The 18,248-nt window shown below is 43.2% G+C and overlaps 1 protein-coding gene across 4 annotated transcripts in view; it reads right to left on the minus strand.

Moving 5' to 3' along the window:
- Positions 1-18,248, minus strand: part of KIF20B (kinesin family member 20B) — an 85,576-nt gene that overhangs the window by 16,319 nt on the left and 51,009 nt on the right. For all 4 annotated transcript variants that reach the window (XM_038744108.1, XM_038744107.1, XM_038744106.1 and 1 more), the window contains 6 exons: positions 15,897-16,022; positions 15,529-15,668; positions 8,873-9,028; positions 5,932-6,102; positions 2,990-3,157; positions 126-248 (listed from right to left, as the gene is read on the minus strand). In XM_038744108.1, coding sequence (XP_038600036.1) covers positions 126-248; positions 2,990-3,157; positions 5,932-6,102; positions 8,873-9,028; positions 15,529-15,668; positions 15,897-16,022 — 884 coding nt within the window. The remainder of the gene's footprint in view (positions 1-125; positions 249-2,989; positions 3,158-5,931; positions 6,103-8,872; positions 9,029-15,528; positions 15,669-15,896; positions 16,023-18,248) is intronic.

Below are 18,248 nucleotides of genomic sequence, written 5' to 3' on the forward strand. Positions count from 1 at the left end.
TACACCGTGGTCCCAAATTATTCGCAACATGGTATGATTCAACACTAATGTTTCTTTCATCTAGGCCTCAACTACATTGCGCCTTCAAGTATAATTTCTAAGATAAAGATAATTGCTCTACGCACCCCAGTTTCATCCAGGGAAGATGCATTACTTGGACACTGTAATGATTTAGTTGAGTTTTCAACTGTGTCGCAGCTAATAGGAATAGTCTGTCCGGCTTTATCGTCATCCGCGGTTTGCTTTTCCTCAAGTCAAAGATTAAAACAATGAAACTTTTAAAGTTCACGTACATATTTCAACGGCTGAAAAAATTTCTAAGTGAAGATTTACAGGCACAAACTATGAACAAAGCATGGGCCGATATTGAGTATTTCAATCTGATTGCCGTCATTTCTACTTCAGCATTCATTCTTATTTTAAGAATTAAATTTAAATCAGTAGGGCTACCAGCACCACCAGCAATTATAACAAAGCGGAGTTTCATCAGTAAGGAAATGCAAATGAATCCAAATAATTTGTATACAAAAAAACATACGAATAGGAAACATGCATCTTACTATAGATAAATCATGCTTGGTATAGAATACTTAAAACCATTTGTCCTCTGAAATGCGTGTTGGAGATACCCAACTTGCTGAGTTTTCAGGGTGTGCAGGTTAACGTCCAGATCCAGAACATCGCCTTGCCCAAACGGGCTTTTTAACATCTTGCCGAAGCCAAGCCAAACCCCCACAGGACACCGTGTAGTTGAAAACTGAACCTCACTACTGCCAGGATTTCCTCTTTTCTGATTTTTTCTGGTTTCCCCCTGCCGCTGTTCCTGGGCGAGCAGCAGCAGCATGTTGCTCCAAACCCGGGATGTGAAACGGCCCCCCGATATCAGGAGTCTCCAGGCCCAGAGAATTGGAATCCGAGTCCCAGAGACAAACTGCATTGCTGGCAATTTCAACCTTTGCATCTTGCCACTAACAGATACTAATTTTAATTCAAATTAAAAGAAAGAGAACGGTGATGATTACCTCCACCAAAAGCAACTAGACAGGATGTACTGTCTTAACATTCAACAGCTCCATTTTATTCCAACCTTTACTCAGAGCTATTTCTTGCTTCTTTATACAGAAGTCTCCTGATGATTACCTTTCGATTGGTTAGGTTAACACTCTCCCTTATTTATGAATTCTTACAATTCTCGGGGACAAAACAATACGGAAGAAAAAGTATGGTTATGGTATAGTACGGTAAGAAACCCCCGTGGGACTGTGTGAGGCTCAGGGCTGCAGTGGCGGGCCAGCACCCTGGGGAAGGATTGTAGGCTCCTTGTGGGCAGGGTCACGTCCGCCGACTCTGTTATATTGTACTTTCCCCCAAGTGCTTAGGGCAGTGCTCTGTACACAGAAAATGCTCAATAATTTTAAGAAATTTTAAGAAATTCCCACTTTTTCCAACATTTCTTTAAAGTGAGATTTAAGCACTTACTATGTGTCAGGCACTGTACTAAGTGCTAGGGTAGATACAAGCTAATGAGGATGGATATAGTTCCTGTCTCTCAAGGGACTCACAGTCTCCATCCCCATTTTATGGATGAGGGAACTGAGGCCCAGTGGAGTGATTTGTCCAAGGCCACAGAGCAGACAAATGGTGGAGCAGGATTAGAACCCACGTCCTCTGACTCCCAAGCCCAGGATCTTTCCACTAGGATACGCTGCATCCAGTTCCATTCTACTGCCAAAAAAATCTCTCTCCATCTTGTGAACCCAGGCAATTTTTTCTTAGCTCATTACTGAAATTACCCCCGGCCCACATCATCCCCCTGGCCTGGAATGCCCTCCCTCCGCACATCCGCCAAGCTAGCTCTCTTCCTCCCTTCAAGGCCCTACTGAGAGCTCACCTCCTCCAGGAGGCCTTCCCAGACTGAGCCCCCGCTTTCCTCTCCCCCTCCTCCCCCTCCCCATCCCCCCCGCCTTACCTCCTTCCCCTCCCCACAGCACCTGTATATATGTATATATGTTTGTACGCATTTATTACTCTATTTTATTTGTACATATTTATTCTATTTATTTTATTTTGTTAATATGTTTTGTTTTGTTGTCTGTCTGCCCCTTCTAGACTGTGAGCCCACTGTTGGGTAGGGACCGTCTCTATACGTTGTCAACTTGTACTTCCCAAGCGCTTAGTACAGTGCTCTGCACACAGTAAGCACTCAATACAACTGAATGAATGAATGAATTGAATGAATTAATTACTATTGGCTGATTGATTAATGACCCAACCCAAAGTCCCATATAAACAGGCACCCAATATTACCCTCTAGAAAGTAAGTTCATTATGAGCACAGAATGTGTCTACTAATTCTGTTGTATGGTACTCTCCCAAGTGCTTAGTATCGTGCTCTGCACATAGTAAGCGCTCAAAATATACCACTGATTATCCCCGAGTTGCAGATGAAGAATCAGTCCTGTGACGGTCTGGTCGGCCCTACTGCACTTCTATTCGTGACAAATGGACAAGGAACCAGAAAGGGTGCCCTACTAGCTTTATATATTTAATGTGAGTTCAGATGACCTTTCTGGCCACAGTCACACTCCGGAGTGCAATCTCAGTCAGTAGCATTATATTTTCTTTTAAAGGTTCTCGTTAAGCACAATGTGCCAAGCACTGTACTAAGCACTGGGGTAGGTATAAGATAATCAGGTTAATCCCTGTCCACATGGGGCTAGCATTACCTACAGAGAAGGGAGGCATATTATAGATAGGCACACTCGCAGGTGCAGTTTGAAAACACTTGCTTTTCGAAGATACGACCAGAATGTATCTGGTGGAGTTGTAAAAGGCATTCCACATTAACACTCAGCTAAACATTTCACCCCGCGTCCCCCACACGAAGGACAATTTGACATTATAATTGGAAGTTCAGGGAAGGAAGTAAAACCATTTCATAGCAATTTCACTAATTGAAAGCAGGGAAACCCACCAAACATCAAATTACCTGTTGAGGGCAACGGAGCTCTTCCATATTATTCTGCTCTACTTCTGTCAATGCTGTTACTTTTCTAGAATTAGATTTCTCCCGACAAATTAGTTCTTCGGGCTTCTTAATGTCATTTTCTCTCTCAGCCAACTGTGTACTCAGTTCTTTCGTTCTATTTGCATCACCCTGTTAAGATCCAACATACAGAGAGAATTTTAAATCCGTTAATCAAGTGTTTACATACAGAAACTTACAGTCCACTAGACTGTAAGCTCACTGTGAGCAGGGAACAGGTCATCAACTCTATTATATTTTATTCTCCAAGCATTTAGTACTTAGTATTTAGTATTAGTATTTAGTCCTTTTAGACTGTGAGCCCACTCCTTTTAGACTGTGAGCCCACTGCTGGGTAGGGACTGTCTCTATATGTTGCCAACTTGTACTTCCCAAGTGCTTAGTACAGTGCTCTGCACACAGTAAGCGCTCAATAAGTACGATTGATGATGATTTAGTACAGTGCTTTACATACAGTAAGCGCTCAATAAATATGATTGATAGCAATACTATATTGATCTTAACTTAATTTGTAAAGCTATCAATCGATGGAATTGAGTGCTCACTAGGTACGGAACAGTGTATTAAGTGCTTGGGAGAGTAAAATGCAACAGTACTCAGGGAGTTTATGATCTAGTGGGGGAGAGAGAGTTAAAATTAGTTATGGATAAGGGATGGGCCAGAGTAGAAGTGCTATAATAATAATTGTATTTGTTAAGCATTTTCTTTGTGCCAGACACTATACTAAATGCTGGACACTGTATTAAGCGCTGATGGGAGTGGGGTGAGTATCAAAGTGCTTAGGGGGTATGGATCCAGAGCATAGGTGATGAGTTGAGATGTTGTGGTAATGGGGAAATGAGAGGTTGTGGATAGAGCACGGGCCTGGGACTCAGAATGTCATGGGTTCTAATCCCTGCTCCACCACCTGTTTACTGTGTGACCTTCGGCAAGTCACTTTATTTCTCTTGGCCTCAGTCACCTCATCTGTAAAGTGGGGGTTGCGACTGTGAGTACCACATGGGACGGAGACTGTGTTCAACCCAGGTTGCGGGTATCCATCCACCCCAGTGCTTAGTTCAATACCTGGCATATAGTAAGCGCTTAACAAATACCATTATTATTATAAATCAAGGAGTGGGGAGAGTGGTGGTCTGTCAGATAGGGAGAGGGTGTTCCAAGTCAAAGGAACCATTGAAGAGAAGGGTCAGCAGTGAGACAGAAGAGATGGTACAGTGTGTAGGTTAGTGTTTGAGAAGTGAAGTGGGTGGGCTGGGTTGTAGCGGGAAAGGAGTGAGGCAAGGTAGGAGGGAGAGAGAGCTAACTGAGAGGCTTAAAATGGATGGTCAGGAGTTTTCGTCTGACAATTTAGACACCAATAAAGCAGATTTGCCAAGACAATAGAATTCCGAACAGGCTGAGCCGTGGAATGAAGCCGGGCTCAGGCCAGAATTAGGAAGCACGATTCCTTGCAAGTCTAACAGTGTCACGTCATGACACGTGCACAGAACGATTTCACATGCCTCCAGGGACAGTCAAGCCCATATGCTCTACTTCCCATGTAAATTATTGTGACCATGCCAGGCAGGGCCCTACCTGAGCTTTGGAGCATATAACTTGTCCCGGGGCTTAGCTCAGGTGAGGTGCAGCTCCCAAATTCAGCCCCCACTGGACTTCCTTGTTTACAAGGAGCATTTACACTCGGTTTTAAATCCTTGGGACATTTTCTATTATAATGCCTAGACTAATATTTTTCTCCACCCCCGAGGACAAATTTCTGTAATTTGGCAATCCAACAACCCACAACCAGGCAAAGACCATTTTGCTTACAATGGGCAAAATGGCATAAGAAGATTCTTAAGTCTCTTTCCCACCTCATTCTATACCCTGCTGGAGTAGACACAAGTCTCCCAGAAACAAGGGATAACCGGGAAGCAGTTTTAAGGCAGATGAGTCCATTTTACATATTCCACCCTAGAAATCTTGTCCCATATGGGGCTCACAGTCTAAGTGGGAGGGAGACAATCAATCAATCAATCAATCGTATTTATTGAGCGCTTACTATGTGCAGAGCACTGTACTAAGCGCTTGGGAAATACAAATTGGCAACACATAGAGACAGTCCCTACCCAACAGTGGGCTCACAGTCTAAAAGGGGCAGACAGAGAACAGAACCAAACATACCAACAAAATAAAATAAATAGGATAGAAATGCACAAGTAAAATAAATAAATAGAGTAATAAATATGTACAACCATATATACATATATACAGGTGCTGTGGGGAAGGGAAGGAGGTAAGATGGGGGGATGGAGAGGGGGACGAGGGGGAGAGGAAGGAAGGGGCTCAATCAATCAATCAATCAATCGTATTTATTGAGCGCTTACTATGTGCAGAGCACTGTACTAAGCGCTTAACAAGGTACTGAATCCCCACTTTACAGATGAGGAAGCTGAGGCCAGTGAAGGTCACGCTGCAGGGGAGCGGCAGAGCCATGATTAGCGAGGTTTGCTCTTGAATTGGCTTGACCTGTGAAGGTGCAGCCATTTGGGGAATACCACCTGGAAGAGGTGTGTTTTTAAGAAGGTTTTAAAAATGGGAGCTCAGGTCTCACTGACGAGGGAATAAGGTGAAGCAGCATTAGCACTTCCTCCAGGAGGCATTCCCCACTTAGCTGGAAGTGGCGTGGCCTAGAGGAAAGAGCACGGGCCTTGGAGTCGGACGACCTGGGCTCTCATCCCGGCTCCTCTACTTGTCTGCTGAGTTGCCCACTTCAATTCTCTGGGCCTTAGTTACCTCGCCTGTAAAATAGGGATCAAAACTGTGAGCCCCAGGGACTGTGTCCAACCCAAATATCTACCACCTACTCCAGCGCTTAGTACGGTGAATGGCAATAAAGGATTTACCAGGTTCTCTGATATTGTCTTTTTGAGTTGCTCGATTTCACTATCTTTCTCCACGTTACTGGATACCAGAGTTTTGAGCTGTATTTCTAAGGCTGCAACCAATTGATCTCGCTCTTCACGCCACTTCTGAAGGTCGGTCTCCTTCTCTGCCAGCTGAGCAGTAAGCCTTTCCTAAACAAAAACGTGCAGCAGTTAGGACAAAATATTCTGAAACTGCTTGGGTTGAAACATACTTTGGACACCTCAGAAAGAAATACGGGTAAGGCAATCAAGTCCACTTAAATACTTTCACTAAAAAACAGAACACCACCTTCGCCTGCACCAAGAACTTGAATTCACTTAAACTGACTAAAATGTCACTTTTTCAAGTTAATCCATAAGAAGAAATCAAGGACCGGAATATGGATTTTTTTTTTTCATTTTCAGTTTACTTCCAGTGGTTTAATAGTAACTCTCTTACTTTCCCAAATAGATTAAACTATTTTGCTTTGATTTTCTGGTGGGGGGGAACGAAACCTGGACTCCATTACAATTTTAGGTGTCTAGTACACTGAAGTTAAATCACACAAAGTACAATTTGGATTCTGGTAAGTATTTGGAAAGAATTAATAGTTTAGATACCAAGTCTGGAAAGACACTGTCTGTAAAATTATAGGACGTAAATCACCAGTGTTATGATTCCTGGAAGAAAACAGTGAGGCCACAAGACTGAGTGAGGGCAGAAGCAGAGTTGCAAGGAACTGCCCACTTGACCCTATGCTCAGTCTGGAGAAGGAGGTCGAAAATCGGGCCGTTTGCCTTCTTTGCAACATCTTTGGTGCTCTGCCTTCTTCCCGCTACCTGGAACAAGAATCTGAACTGACTTTGTATACGAATTCAGCGGCCCAGCTATAAAGTTTGGCAGCTTCCCGAAAGCACTGGGTCGCTGGCCTCCTCCAACACTTCTCAGAGAAGCATTACTTCAGTCAAAAATTTGTCATGCCCAAAAGAAAATGAGATTTTTCTTTCTTAAAAGGACATGACTCAAATGGGAGGAAAGCTTAGAATTCCACTGGGCTTCGGATGCCATATTATTTTTGGATCTCTGCTGCCACTGAAGAAAACGGGTGTGCCACCACTGAGCCTGATCGCAAAATCTCCATGAGATCTTCAGTGTGCCTAACCGTCTTCAGTCTTCGAAAACTGCTGTAAACTATGTATAGATTTAGTAATAAGCACTGTTAAGGCTCTTAGCTAAATTGCCAGACCAACAGAGGATGGGCCTGAGAGTCAGAAGGACCTGAGTTTTAATCCCAGCTCTGCCGTATGTCAGATGGTCTGCTAAAATATGCTGAGAAGCAGCGTGGATTAGTGGATAGAGCACAGATCCGGGAGTCAGAAGGACGTGGGTTCTAATCCCGACTCCGTCACATATCCGCTTTGTGACCTTGAGCACGTCACTTCCCTTCTCTGGGCCTCAGTTCCCTCATCTGTAAAATGGGGATAAGAGTGTGAGCCCCAATGTGGGACAGGGACTGTGTCCAGCCTGATTAACTTTTTTTTTTTAAAATGGCATTTATTAGCGCTTACTATGTGCAAAGCACTGTTCTAAGCACTGGGAAGGTTACAAGGTGATCAAGTTGTCCCACGTGGGGCTCACAGTCTTAATCCCCATTTTACAGATGAGGGAACTGAGGAACAGAGAAGTTAAGTGACTTGCCCAAAATCACACAGCTAAGAGGCGGAACCGGGATTTGTATCTACCCCAGTGCTTAGCACACAGTAAGCACTTAATAGGTACCATAATTAATATTATTATTATCGGGTGCTTAAAAACAACTGAATGAACGAATAATTCTGTTGTACTGTACTCTCCCAATCAATTAATCGTATTTATTGAGCACTTACTGTGTGCAGAGCACTGTACTAAGCGCTTGGGAAGTACAAGTTGGCAACATATCGAGACGGTCCCTACCCAACAGTGGGCTCACAGTCTAGAAGGTGGGCTCACTCCCAAGCACTTAGTACAGTGCTCGGCACACAGTAAGTGCTCAAAAAATAGAATTGATTGATCAAGGAACCAAGGTAAGAGCCATCTTTGCTGGATATTCAATTCTAGCTATTACTCCAGTTTTCCTGGAACAGAGCTATGATCACTTTCGATTTGCTTATTAGAAAGCCACCCTGGGTGTCAAAAACATCTTGTCAATACCCTCTTCAGCTTCAGCGATATTTATTAAGCACTTAATGTGTGTGGAGCACTGAACTTAGCACATGGGAGAATAAATAGACATGATCCTGCCCTAAAGGACCTTGCAATCTAGCAAAGAAGGCAGATAGTAAAATAAGGCTCAGGTAGGGGGGAAACAACAGAGTATAAGGAGCTATACATCAGTAACCTTCCCACTGTGCCTAGTTTCACTCACTCAGCTCCGACTCCTTGCTCATGCTGTTCCATCTTGCTCATTTCCTCCTCCACAGGGGATACGGAATCAAGTAAAATGGAGGCAGAGGGGGGAGAATCTAAAATCTGAAGTAGCCAAGATAGAAAAATACAAGCATTTTCAAGAGGTGATGCTTGACTGCTCCTTCCCTTGAAGCATGATAATTTGAAATTATGAGCTATTTTAACAGGTGGATTTGATTTCGACACTTTGTTCTTGGATATACAGATTCTCTACCTTACAGCATTTTTTTTGCGAGGCGGGGCACAGAATTATTTTTCAGAGGCTTTAGAGTACTTAAGATGTGGCAAATTTAGATAAAAACACTCACTCTAAGTGAACATATTCCACAGCCATCTATAAATATCTGGGATGGGGGCAAAATGGTTCAGCAAGGTTCTGAAATAACAAGCCCAAATAACTCTGCACTCTTACGATGTGCAGAACACTGTACTAAGCACTTGGGAGAGTACGATTTCAACAGTAGAATAAATCAGGTTCAGAGAGCGGTGACCTACCACTTCAGTCTGTTGTTTCGCATGGCGCTCTCGATCTTCGGCATATTTTTTCATTTCTCTGTTTCGGTGGTTTTCAGCTTCTTTTGCTTGAGTGATAAGCCCCATTTTTTCTTCTGCCCATTTCCTTCTATCGGCCGTATGCTTCTTTTCAGATTCCTAAGATGATCCAAAAGAAGTGCTAAGCACGTGATATGTTTAGTATTCTATCATGTACCTATTGGGTTTTCAACGAAGATAAATGCAAAGAAACCAGTGGGCAGGAAAAATTGTGCCACTCTGGCCCTTGCGTTGGCAGAAAGAGTGATTACCAGATGGGCAGTTTAAGAAACTGAAGGCTAGCCTGCTTCTCTGGACAGCATTTTCCATAATTAGTTCCCATTTTCAACAGCTTTCTACTGTTCCAAGTTAGTTCAGCTCTACAGAATGAATAGATCACCACACCCCTAGCCCCACAGCACTTAGGCACATATCCATAATTTTTTATTTATATTAATGTCTGTCTCCACCTCTAAACTAAGGTTGTAGTGGGCAGAAAGCATGTCTACCAACTTGGTTATACTACACTTCCCAACACGCTTAGTACAGTGCTCTGCACACAGTAAGTACTCAGTAAATACCACTGATTGATACATTCCCCTCCCCTAGACACTAAGCTCATGTGGGCACGGAATGTGTCTACCAATGCTCACAATAATCGCTCAATAAGCACCACTGATTAATTACAGAGAAGGATTTCATGAAATTTCCTTCATTGGAGAGGTTCAAGAACAAGAGAGTCAGGAACGCCAAGCATGCCCTTGCCTCGCTCTCATTTTTTTTCTTTTTTTAATGGTATTTGTTAAGCGCTTACTATGTGCCAGGCACTATACTAAGCAGTATATCTCCAACGTTTTCATTCAGTTTTCCCTCAGGCCAGGGGTCCAGCCCAGCAGCCGAGATCCATCCTGGGCTAACCGATTCTCGGGCTGGGATTACCCTTCCCTACAACAACTTGGCTCGACTGGCTCCATCCTGCAGTCGCAGCCTGCGCTGTTCCCGACCCCCGGTCGCCATCCGAACTCCACTCTTCTATGCTGACTGCCCTTCCATGCTGCCGCCCCTCTAGCTCAACTCCGTTCCTGCTGCGGCCCGCCAGGCTCTTTCAATCAGTGGTATTTTTTGAGCATCTCCTGTGTGTCGGGTGCCGTACTTACTAGGGAGAGAACAACAGAGTGTTCATTCATTCAATCATATTTATTGAGCGCTTACTGTGTGCAGAGCACTGTACTAAGCGCTTGGGAAGTACAAGTTGGCAGCGTGTAGAGACAGTCCCTACCCAACAGTGGGCTCACAGTCTAGAAGGGGGAGAAAGAGAACAAAACATATTAACAAAATAAAATAAATAGTCACATTGCCTGCCCACGAGGAGCTGACGGCCTAGGTCCTTCCATCCTGAGGGACCTCTCCCCATCGTGGCTCCATGCCCAGCTGTCCCACACTCTGTGTCACTGCTCACCCCAGCTGACTCGAGCTAGATCTTGCCCTCCCTGGTAAATCGGGACTAAGAGTGAGAGTGGCCACAGTGACTCTGATGGACGGAAAGGTGGCTAATAAGCACATGGAGAAAGGGCACTGTTACCTTTAAGAAAAGCGAGACGGAAGGATTGACGAGAAAGGAAAATGGTAAAATCCCCCTCCTCCAACCTCCTTCCTTTTCTCCTTCTCGGGGTGTGGAATTGTGGAAATGGGCTTAACCTATCCCAAAGAAGTAACTGGACACTGGCAGAGCTTCTGGATTCCATAGAGGAGTTGAGACTGAACCTTCACCCTTGCCTCCCACTACAGATGGTATCGGAGAAGCAGCATGGCATAGTGGATAGAGCTCAGGCCCGGGAGTCAGAAGGTCATGGGTTCTAATCTCAGCTCCACCACTTCATCATCAATCGTATTTATTGAGCGCTTACTATGTGCAAGCATCACTTGCCTGCTGTGTGATCTTGGGTGAGTCACTTCACTTCCCTGGGCCTCAGTTCCCTCATCTGTAAAATGGGGATTGAGACTGCGAGCCCATGTGGGACAGGGACTGTGTCCAACCCGATTCACTTGTATCAACCCCAGCGCTCATTACAGTGCATACCATAATTATTATTATTATTATTATTTACTAAGTGCGTACAGTGTGCCAAGACAGTGTTAAGCACTGGGGTACACACAAGGTAATCAAATCAGATACAGAACCTGTTCAACATGAGGCTTACAGTCTAAGAGTTCGCCCTTCCTTTGAAAATGTATGGGGGGGAAAAAAGTATGTAATCCTCATTTTACAGATGATGAAATGGAGGCACAGAGAGGTTAAGGTCACAGGGCAGGTAAGCAACGGAGCTAGATCTAGAACCCAGGTCTTACAGTGCTTGGCACAGTAAGCACTTAAACACTATCTTCATCATTATTATTATTATTATTGGCTCCCAATCCACTAGGCCAAGCTGCCTCCCCACAGCGCAGGGAGAAAGGAACCATGACATGAGTGGGGTGAAGGCGGTTGGGTTACAGTCTGTCCAGGGTAAAGGAGCAAGCTGAGGGAGATCAGAGCAATAATAACAATTATGGCATTTGGTCTGTATGGTATTTAAACACTTAATATGTGCCAAGGACTGTTCTAAGCGCTGGGGTATATACAAGGTAATCAGGTTGTCCCACGTGGGGCTCACAATCTTAATCCCCATTTTCCAGATGAAGTAACTGAGGCACAGAGCAGTTAAGTGGCTTGTCCAAGGTCACACAGCAGACAGGTGGCGAAGCCAGAATTAGAACCCACGTCCTCTGACTCCCAAACCCATGCTCTTTCCACTAAGCCATGCTGCTTCTCAGCGTGGGAGACACGAGACAGCAAAGCAGGTAAACCAAATAATAATTTGTGGTATGTGTTAAGCATTTACTATAAGCCAAGCACTGTACTCGTGGCTCAGTAGGAAAGAGTCCGGGCTTTGGGGTCAGAGGTCATGGGTTCAAATCCCGGCTCCGCCAATTGTCAGCTTTGTGACTTTGGACAAGTAACTTAACTTCTCTGTGCCTCAGTTACCTCATCTGTAAAATGGGGATTGAGACTGTGAGCCCCATGAGGGACAACCTGATAATCTTGTAGCCTCCCCAGCGCTTAGAACAGTGCTTTGCACATAGTAAGCGCTTAATAAATGCCATTATCATTATTATTATTATTACTAAGCACCGGGGCAGATACACCACACACCATGAGGGAACTGAGGCAAAGAGAAGCTAAGTGACTTGACCAAGGTCACACAGCAGGTAAGAGGCGAAACTGGGATCAGAACCCAGGTCCTCTGACTTCCAAGCCTGTGTTCCTTCCACTAGGAAATGCTGCTTCCCTAGTATTTTGGACAATGTTCACTCCGTGGTTCGGTCTATCAAGTGTGTGCAACACTTGGACCCAGGTATTCTCCCCTTCCGAATTATTCCAATAGCTCTGAACCCATTCTAAGAAAAGCAGAAGCACAGGGGACAAATAGTGGTTGGATGCTCTGGAGACTGTGCGGCCCCTCTAGACCGCGAGCTCGTTGTAGGCAGGGAATGTGTCTGCTGTTGTATTGCACTCTCCCAAGTGCTCAGTACACAGTAAGTGCTCAATATATACAATTGAATGAATAAATAAGACCAAAACATAGCATCCAAGAGTTAGCTCTGCCATCCTTTCCCTAGTCCTCCCCTAAGTTCAGCACAAATCAGTCTGACCTCCAGCTCTTCAAAGAAAAAAAAATTCAGTCCACCGGCAAATCTGAGCTTCCCTCTCCTTTCACTGAAGTCTCCTGAAACATGAATAACTGGCTTCTTGAGGTTCTTTCCAGACCGTTGGTTACAAAAAGTTCCTGATTAGAAGGGACATTAAATACTGGAGAGCTGTAAATATTTTTAACTGTTGCAGTTAGCTTGGTATAGCCCTACTTAGGATAAGAAAAAGTGCTATATTAGATGACTTTAGGTAAGTGGAATTGGAAGTGGGTCTAATTAGAAAGTATAAGCTCCTTGTGGGCAGAGAATGAGAGAAGCAGTGTAGCCTAATGGATAGAGCACAGGCGTGAGAGTCAGAAGGACATGGGCTCTAATCTCAGAGCCACCACCTGTCTGCTGTGTGGCCTTGGGCAAGTTACATAACTTCTCTGTGCCTCAGTCACTTCATCTGTAAAATGGGGATTGAGACTGTGAGCCCCATGCGGGACAGGAATTGTTTCCGACCCGATTTGCTCATGTCTACCCCAGTGCTTAGTACATAACACATAGTAAGTGCTTGAACAATACCACAATTATTATAATTATTAGAGGTCATTTGTTTTATACTTTGCAACGGCTAAGTGCATGACACTCAGTAAATGCTGTCACTACTATTATTCTAACCAAGGTATCTGATTTACAACTATGAATAGTACTGCAATAGAAAGTGTTTAAAATAGTACTTTACTTAGAAATAAGCACTTTGAAAATATTTTATTTGGCTAATCAAAACACTGGAGTATTATCTCAGCGTAATTCCAAAACACTTGATTCTTACACTTGATTTATCTAATTACTACAATATAATGTGGAAACAGACACAGGACAGTGAAAAGTAGTTTTATATAAAATAATTCTCCTTTACAGAATAAGTGATTTCCCATTTTTTCTGACAGATGGCAGTCAGAATTCGGGAAGCAAAATGTTTCCAAAGCTTCTGTAGCTAAGCAATCTTCAGCTACACCAATTTAGAGTTATGTTTATCATTTAATAGAATTGCCCAAAATAGCACATTGAACAGGAAAACCACATTTAGACTCCAGGGTTCAGATTACATGGAAATTGCTGCAATTTTATTTTTCTCAAAATTCCCTCTAAAATGAATGTGAAAATAAACACACATTCAATTCCACAGGTGGCACCTTCCATAGAAGTTCTTGGAGAAAAATTGTTTAAAAAGAGTACCACAGGAGTGTAGAAACAAAGGAAGGGGAGGGTAGTAGCTGCCTGGACAAAACCATTTGCATCATTCGTGGAGCCAACAAGAATCTCAATTTCCAGGTTTTGGTAGCTGCAGCCTACTTTTATATTCCACTTTGAGATTTCTTTTCATCATTTTATAATAATTATGGCATTTGTTAAGCACTTACTACATGCAAAGCACTGTTCTAAGAGCTGGGGAGGATACAAGGTGATTAAGTTGTCCCACGTGGTGCTCACAGTCTTAATCCCCATTTTACAGATGAGGGAACTGAGGCACTGAGAAGTGAAGTGACTCGCCCAAAATCACACAGCTGACAAGCGGCTGAGCCGGAATTTGAACCCATGACCTCCGACTCCCAAGCCCGTGCTCTTTCCACTGAGCCACGCTGCTTCTCTGTAGTTTTATAACTACACTCACATTTCCCTGATCATTTTTACACGATGTAATGATAGGAACCTTTTTTTCCGAGTTCTCCCTTAGTAAATAGGCCGTTTGTAAATCCATCCATCCTTAATTTGCTTGCATTTTATTAAATTCTATGTCACTTGGATGAATCTATCCGAGGAACTGAGCCCTCTCTCTGGGCAGAGCAGGGTACTAAGGCCTTGGGACAATACAATACAATGGGTTGGTAGACAAGATTGCTGCCTTTGAGGAATCCCCGCTAGACTGTAAGCTCGTTGTGGCCAGGGAATGTGTCTACCAGCTCTGCTGTATTGTACTCATCATCATCATCATCAATTGTATTTATTGAGCGCTTACTATGTGCAGAGCACTGTACTAAGCGCTTGGGAAGTACAAATTGGCAACATATAGAGACAGTCCCTACCCAACAGTGGGCTCACAATCTAAAAGGGGAAGACAGAGAACAAAACAAACATACTAACAAAATAAAATAAATAGAATAGATATGTACAAGTAAAATAAATAAATAAATAAATAAATAAATAGAGTAATAAATATGTACAAACATATATACATATATACAGGTGCTGTGGGGAAGGGAAGGAGGTAGGATGGGGGGATGGAGAGGGGGATGAGGGGGACAGGAAGGAAGGGGCTCAGCATGGCTTAGTGGAAAGAGCATGGGCTTGGTTGCCAGAGGACGTGGGTTCTAATCCCGGCTCTGCCACTTGTCAGCAGTGTGACTTTGGGCAAGTCACTTAAACTTCTCTGTGCCTCGGTTCCCTCATCTGAAAAATGGGGATTAAGACTGAGCTCCCCACGTGGGACAACCTGATTATCTTGTATCTTCTTCAGCACTTAGAACAGTGCTTGGCACATAGTAAGCACTTAAATACCATCATTATTATTATTATTACTCTCTCAAAAGCTTACCACAGTATTCTGTACCAATATGCGCTCAATAAATACGATTGATTGAGGAGCTTAAAAAGTGTGGTATTTGTAAAGCACTTAATATGTGTCAAGCACTGCGATACATACTATTATTACTCTCTCAAAAGCTTACCACAGTATTTTGTACCAATAAGCGCTCAACAAATACGATTGCTTGAGGAGCTTAAAAAGTGTGGTACTTGTAAAGCACTTAATATGTGTCAAGCACTGCGATACATACCTCATCATCAGATCGAACCCAGTCCCTGGACCACACAGGCCTCAAAATCTCAGCGGTAAAGACGGTGGTTATAAAATTTAAAATAAACAAATTTTAAAGCGGTCTTACCTCCAACTGCTCTTTTAACTTGATAAGCTCTTCACTGAGTGTCGCGGTGTTCGTCTCCTCGCAGTTTTGATATGTCTTTCGCTGTTCATCTCTGCTCTTGGTCTCCAACTCCTTATATTTTTGCTGCCACTTTTCCAGTTCTGTTCATAAAAATAAGGGGGCTATAAATAATATTTTTTTCATTTTCTAATTGCAACCATAAGTACTCCATTTCCCTAATTTGTCCCTATTCCAAAGTTCTCCAGATAGGAAGCAAGAGTGTCCAATATTTTTAAAACTACAGTATCAATGAATATACAAAAGAAATGGGAAACAAAAGAAAACTAAGCAGTGTGGTTGAGATGCTGAGCGACTTTCACATCCGTTACCTGCCGCCAGCCTTTCGGCTTCTTCCATTCTAGCCTCCAGCACTCGATCCTGTTCCAGCTGGGTCTGCTCCTGTTCTTCCAACGTCATTCGCATGTCTTCGATAATCTTCTCCTTAATTTTCAAATCTGAAAACGCAGGCAGACATTCTCTATGCCATTAGCATTGTTTCTTTTTCCTCTAGTCCTGCAGACCTAAATGCTCTGGGAAATAAGCGTTCTTAGGAAAATGAACACCTTCGAATACCCGTTGTTGTGTAGGGACTGTCTCTATATGTTGCCAACTTGTATTTCCCATGCGCTTAGTACAGTGCTCTGCACACAGGAAGAGCTCAATAAATACAATTGAATGAATGAATACATTTGGTCCAACAATCAAACACCAAATACCCCAGAAAAGAGTTTTAACTGCGGCAACGCCTTGTAAATTTCAAATGAAATCTATATTTTAAACATTTTGACTCATCAAAATTCTAAAATTTTGAGATGAATAATGTAGGCCCTTGCCGACATCAATGTATCTATTCAAAAGCTATTACCGAAACTCCTTAAAACACCCATATTTAACACAACAAAATTCTGTCTTCAGTATCTTACTGCTCATTTCTAAAAACAATCTTAGGTGCAATGTTGATACAATACTTCAACTTGGGCCCGAGATGAAGCTAAAAAAAAAAATTGCTACTCCATGGTTATCTCTTCTCAACTGGTCTGTTCAACCCATTGAAGAGAAAAATCTGAATACAGAATAAGACTATCTTCTATTCTTAATTCAACTCTTCTATCAAGCAATGGTATTTATTAAGCGCTTACTGAGTGCAGAGCACTGTACTAAAGCGCGAGGGAGAGTACAAAATAAGACTATAACAGACATTCCCTGCCCACAGCGAGCTTACCGTCTGGAGGATGAGTTTACAGTCTAGCCTGAACACACTAGGCGGCAAGTCTACTCTAACCCAAGCAAACCTATGGAGTGTTCCTTCCTGGCTAGGAAGGGTTCCTCTTTATAAGACACTTAACAATAACACACAGCATTTATTTTGAGTAGAAGCCCTGAGGACAATGAAACAATGCTGAATCAGAACATACATGTCAGACTGGAGTGCCACAATCTCGGGGCTGACACGTCCGACTCTCTAGCCCCGGTTTGCTGCGACCAGCCCTGCGTCCTCTGCCCTTTTGGCTGCACTTCAGTGTAGACGCCAACATTTCCAGAGTCTGCATTGCCCCAGACTGAGTCCCCCGCTCAACCTACAGGCAACGGCAGAAGTCATTCCAGACTTCGGCTTGGAATTCCAGGGGGAGAGCTTGAACTTAAAAACGATGGTAATGCTTATTCCATTAGTACAATTCTCCATAGAAAACGGGTTTAGGCACTCTCTCTCTCTCCCCTCCAACTACCATTTCTTCTGCTCTCACACTGTTGCTGAACACAATACAGGTCTGGTTAATAGGCGGGCTCCCTGTCCTATAGGAGCTAACGATCCAGTGCAAATACGAAGGTATGGTTCTCTGGAAAATGGCATTTTCAAATTTGCAACACACCCAGGAAAGTTGGTGTTTGATAAGCTTTTTTCTCCCTTCAAGATTAGGGAAGAGATGCACTGTGCTAAGCTGAAAATTCAATATTCATGGATGCTTTTTAAAAAGAACCACGCACCCATATTAAGAGCTGAACTGCAACTTTCCGTCAAAAACCTCAAGGATAGATACAGATGTATAGATGAATGAAAGCATACCAGTTGATACACCTGGGTTATGCTCTTTGAAAATGTGATTGTACCCTGAACTACCTTTTCCAGTGGATTTCCATTTTATTAAATCATCATCATCAATCGTATTTATTGAGCGCTTACTATGTGCACAGCACTGTACTAAGCGCTTGGGAAGTACAAATTGGCAACATATAGAGACAGTCCCTACCCAACATTGGGCTCACAGTCTAAAAGAAAATATATGAAGCCTCCCCGTCGGGGAATCGAACCCCGGTCTCCCGCGTGACAGGTGGGGAGACTCACCACTATACTAAATCAGTACCAGAAACTCTAGAAAAGCATTATGAAACTCCATTACAACTATATACTGTTAATGATATGCATTTAGCTTTAATTCTATTTGTTCTGACGACTTGACACCTGTCTACATGTTTTGTTTTGTTGTCTGTCTCCCCCTCCTAGACTGTGAGCCCGTTGTTGGGTAGGGGCCGTCTCTATACAACTTATACTTCCCAAGCGCTTAGTACAGTGCTCTGCAGACAGTACGTGCTCAATAAATACGACTGAATGAATGAATACTGCAATGATAGACAGTACTAAACAATTGGTTAACCTTTATTAAAGTAAATTACAGAACGTA

The sequence above is a fragment of the Tachyglossus aculeatus genome, chromosome 3 (genome assembly GCF_015852505.1).
Source record: "Tachyglossus aculeatus isolate mTacAcu1 chromosome 3, mTacAcu1.pri, whole genome shotgun sequence".
Classification (NCBI taxonomy): Eukaryota; Metazoa; Chordata; class Mammalia; order Monotremata; family Tachyglossidae; genus Tachyglossus; species Tachyglossus aculeatus.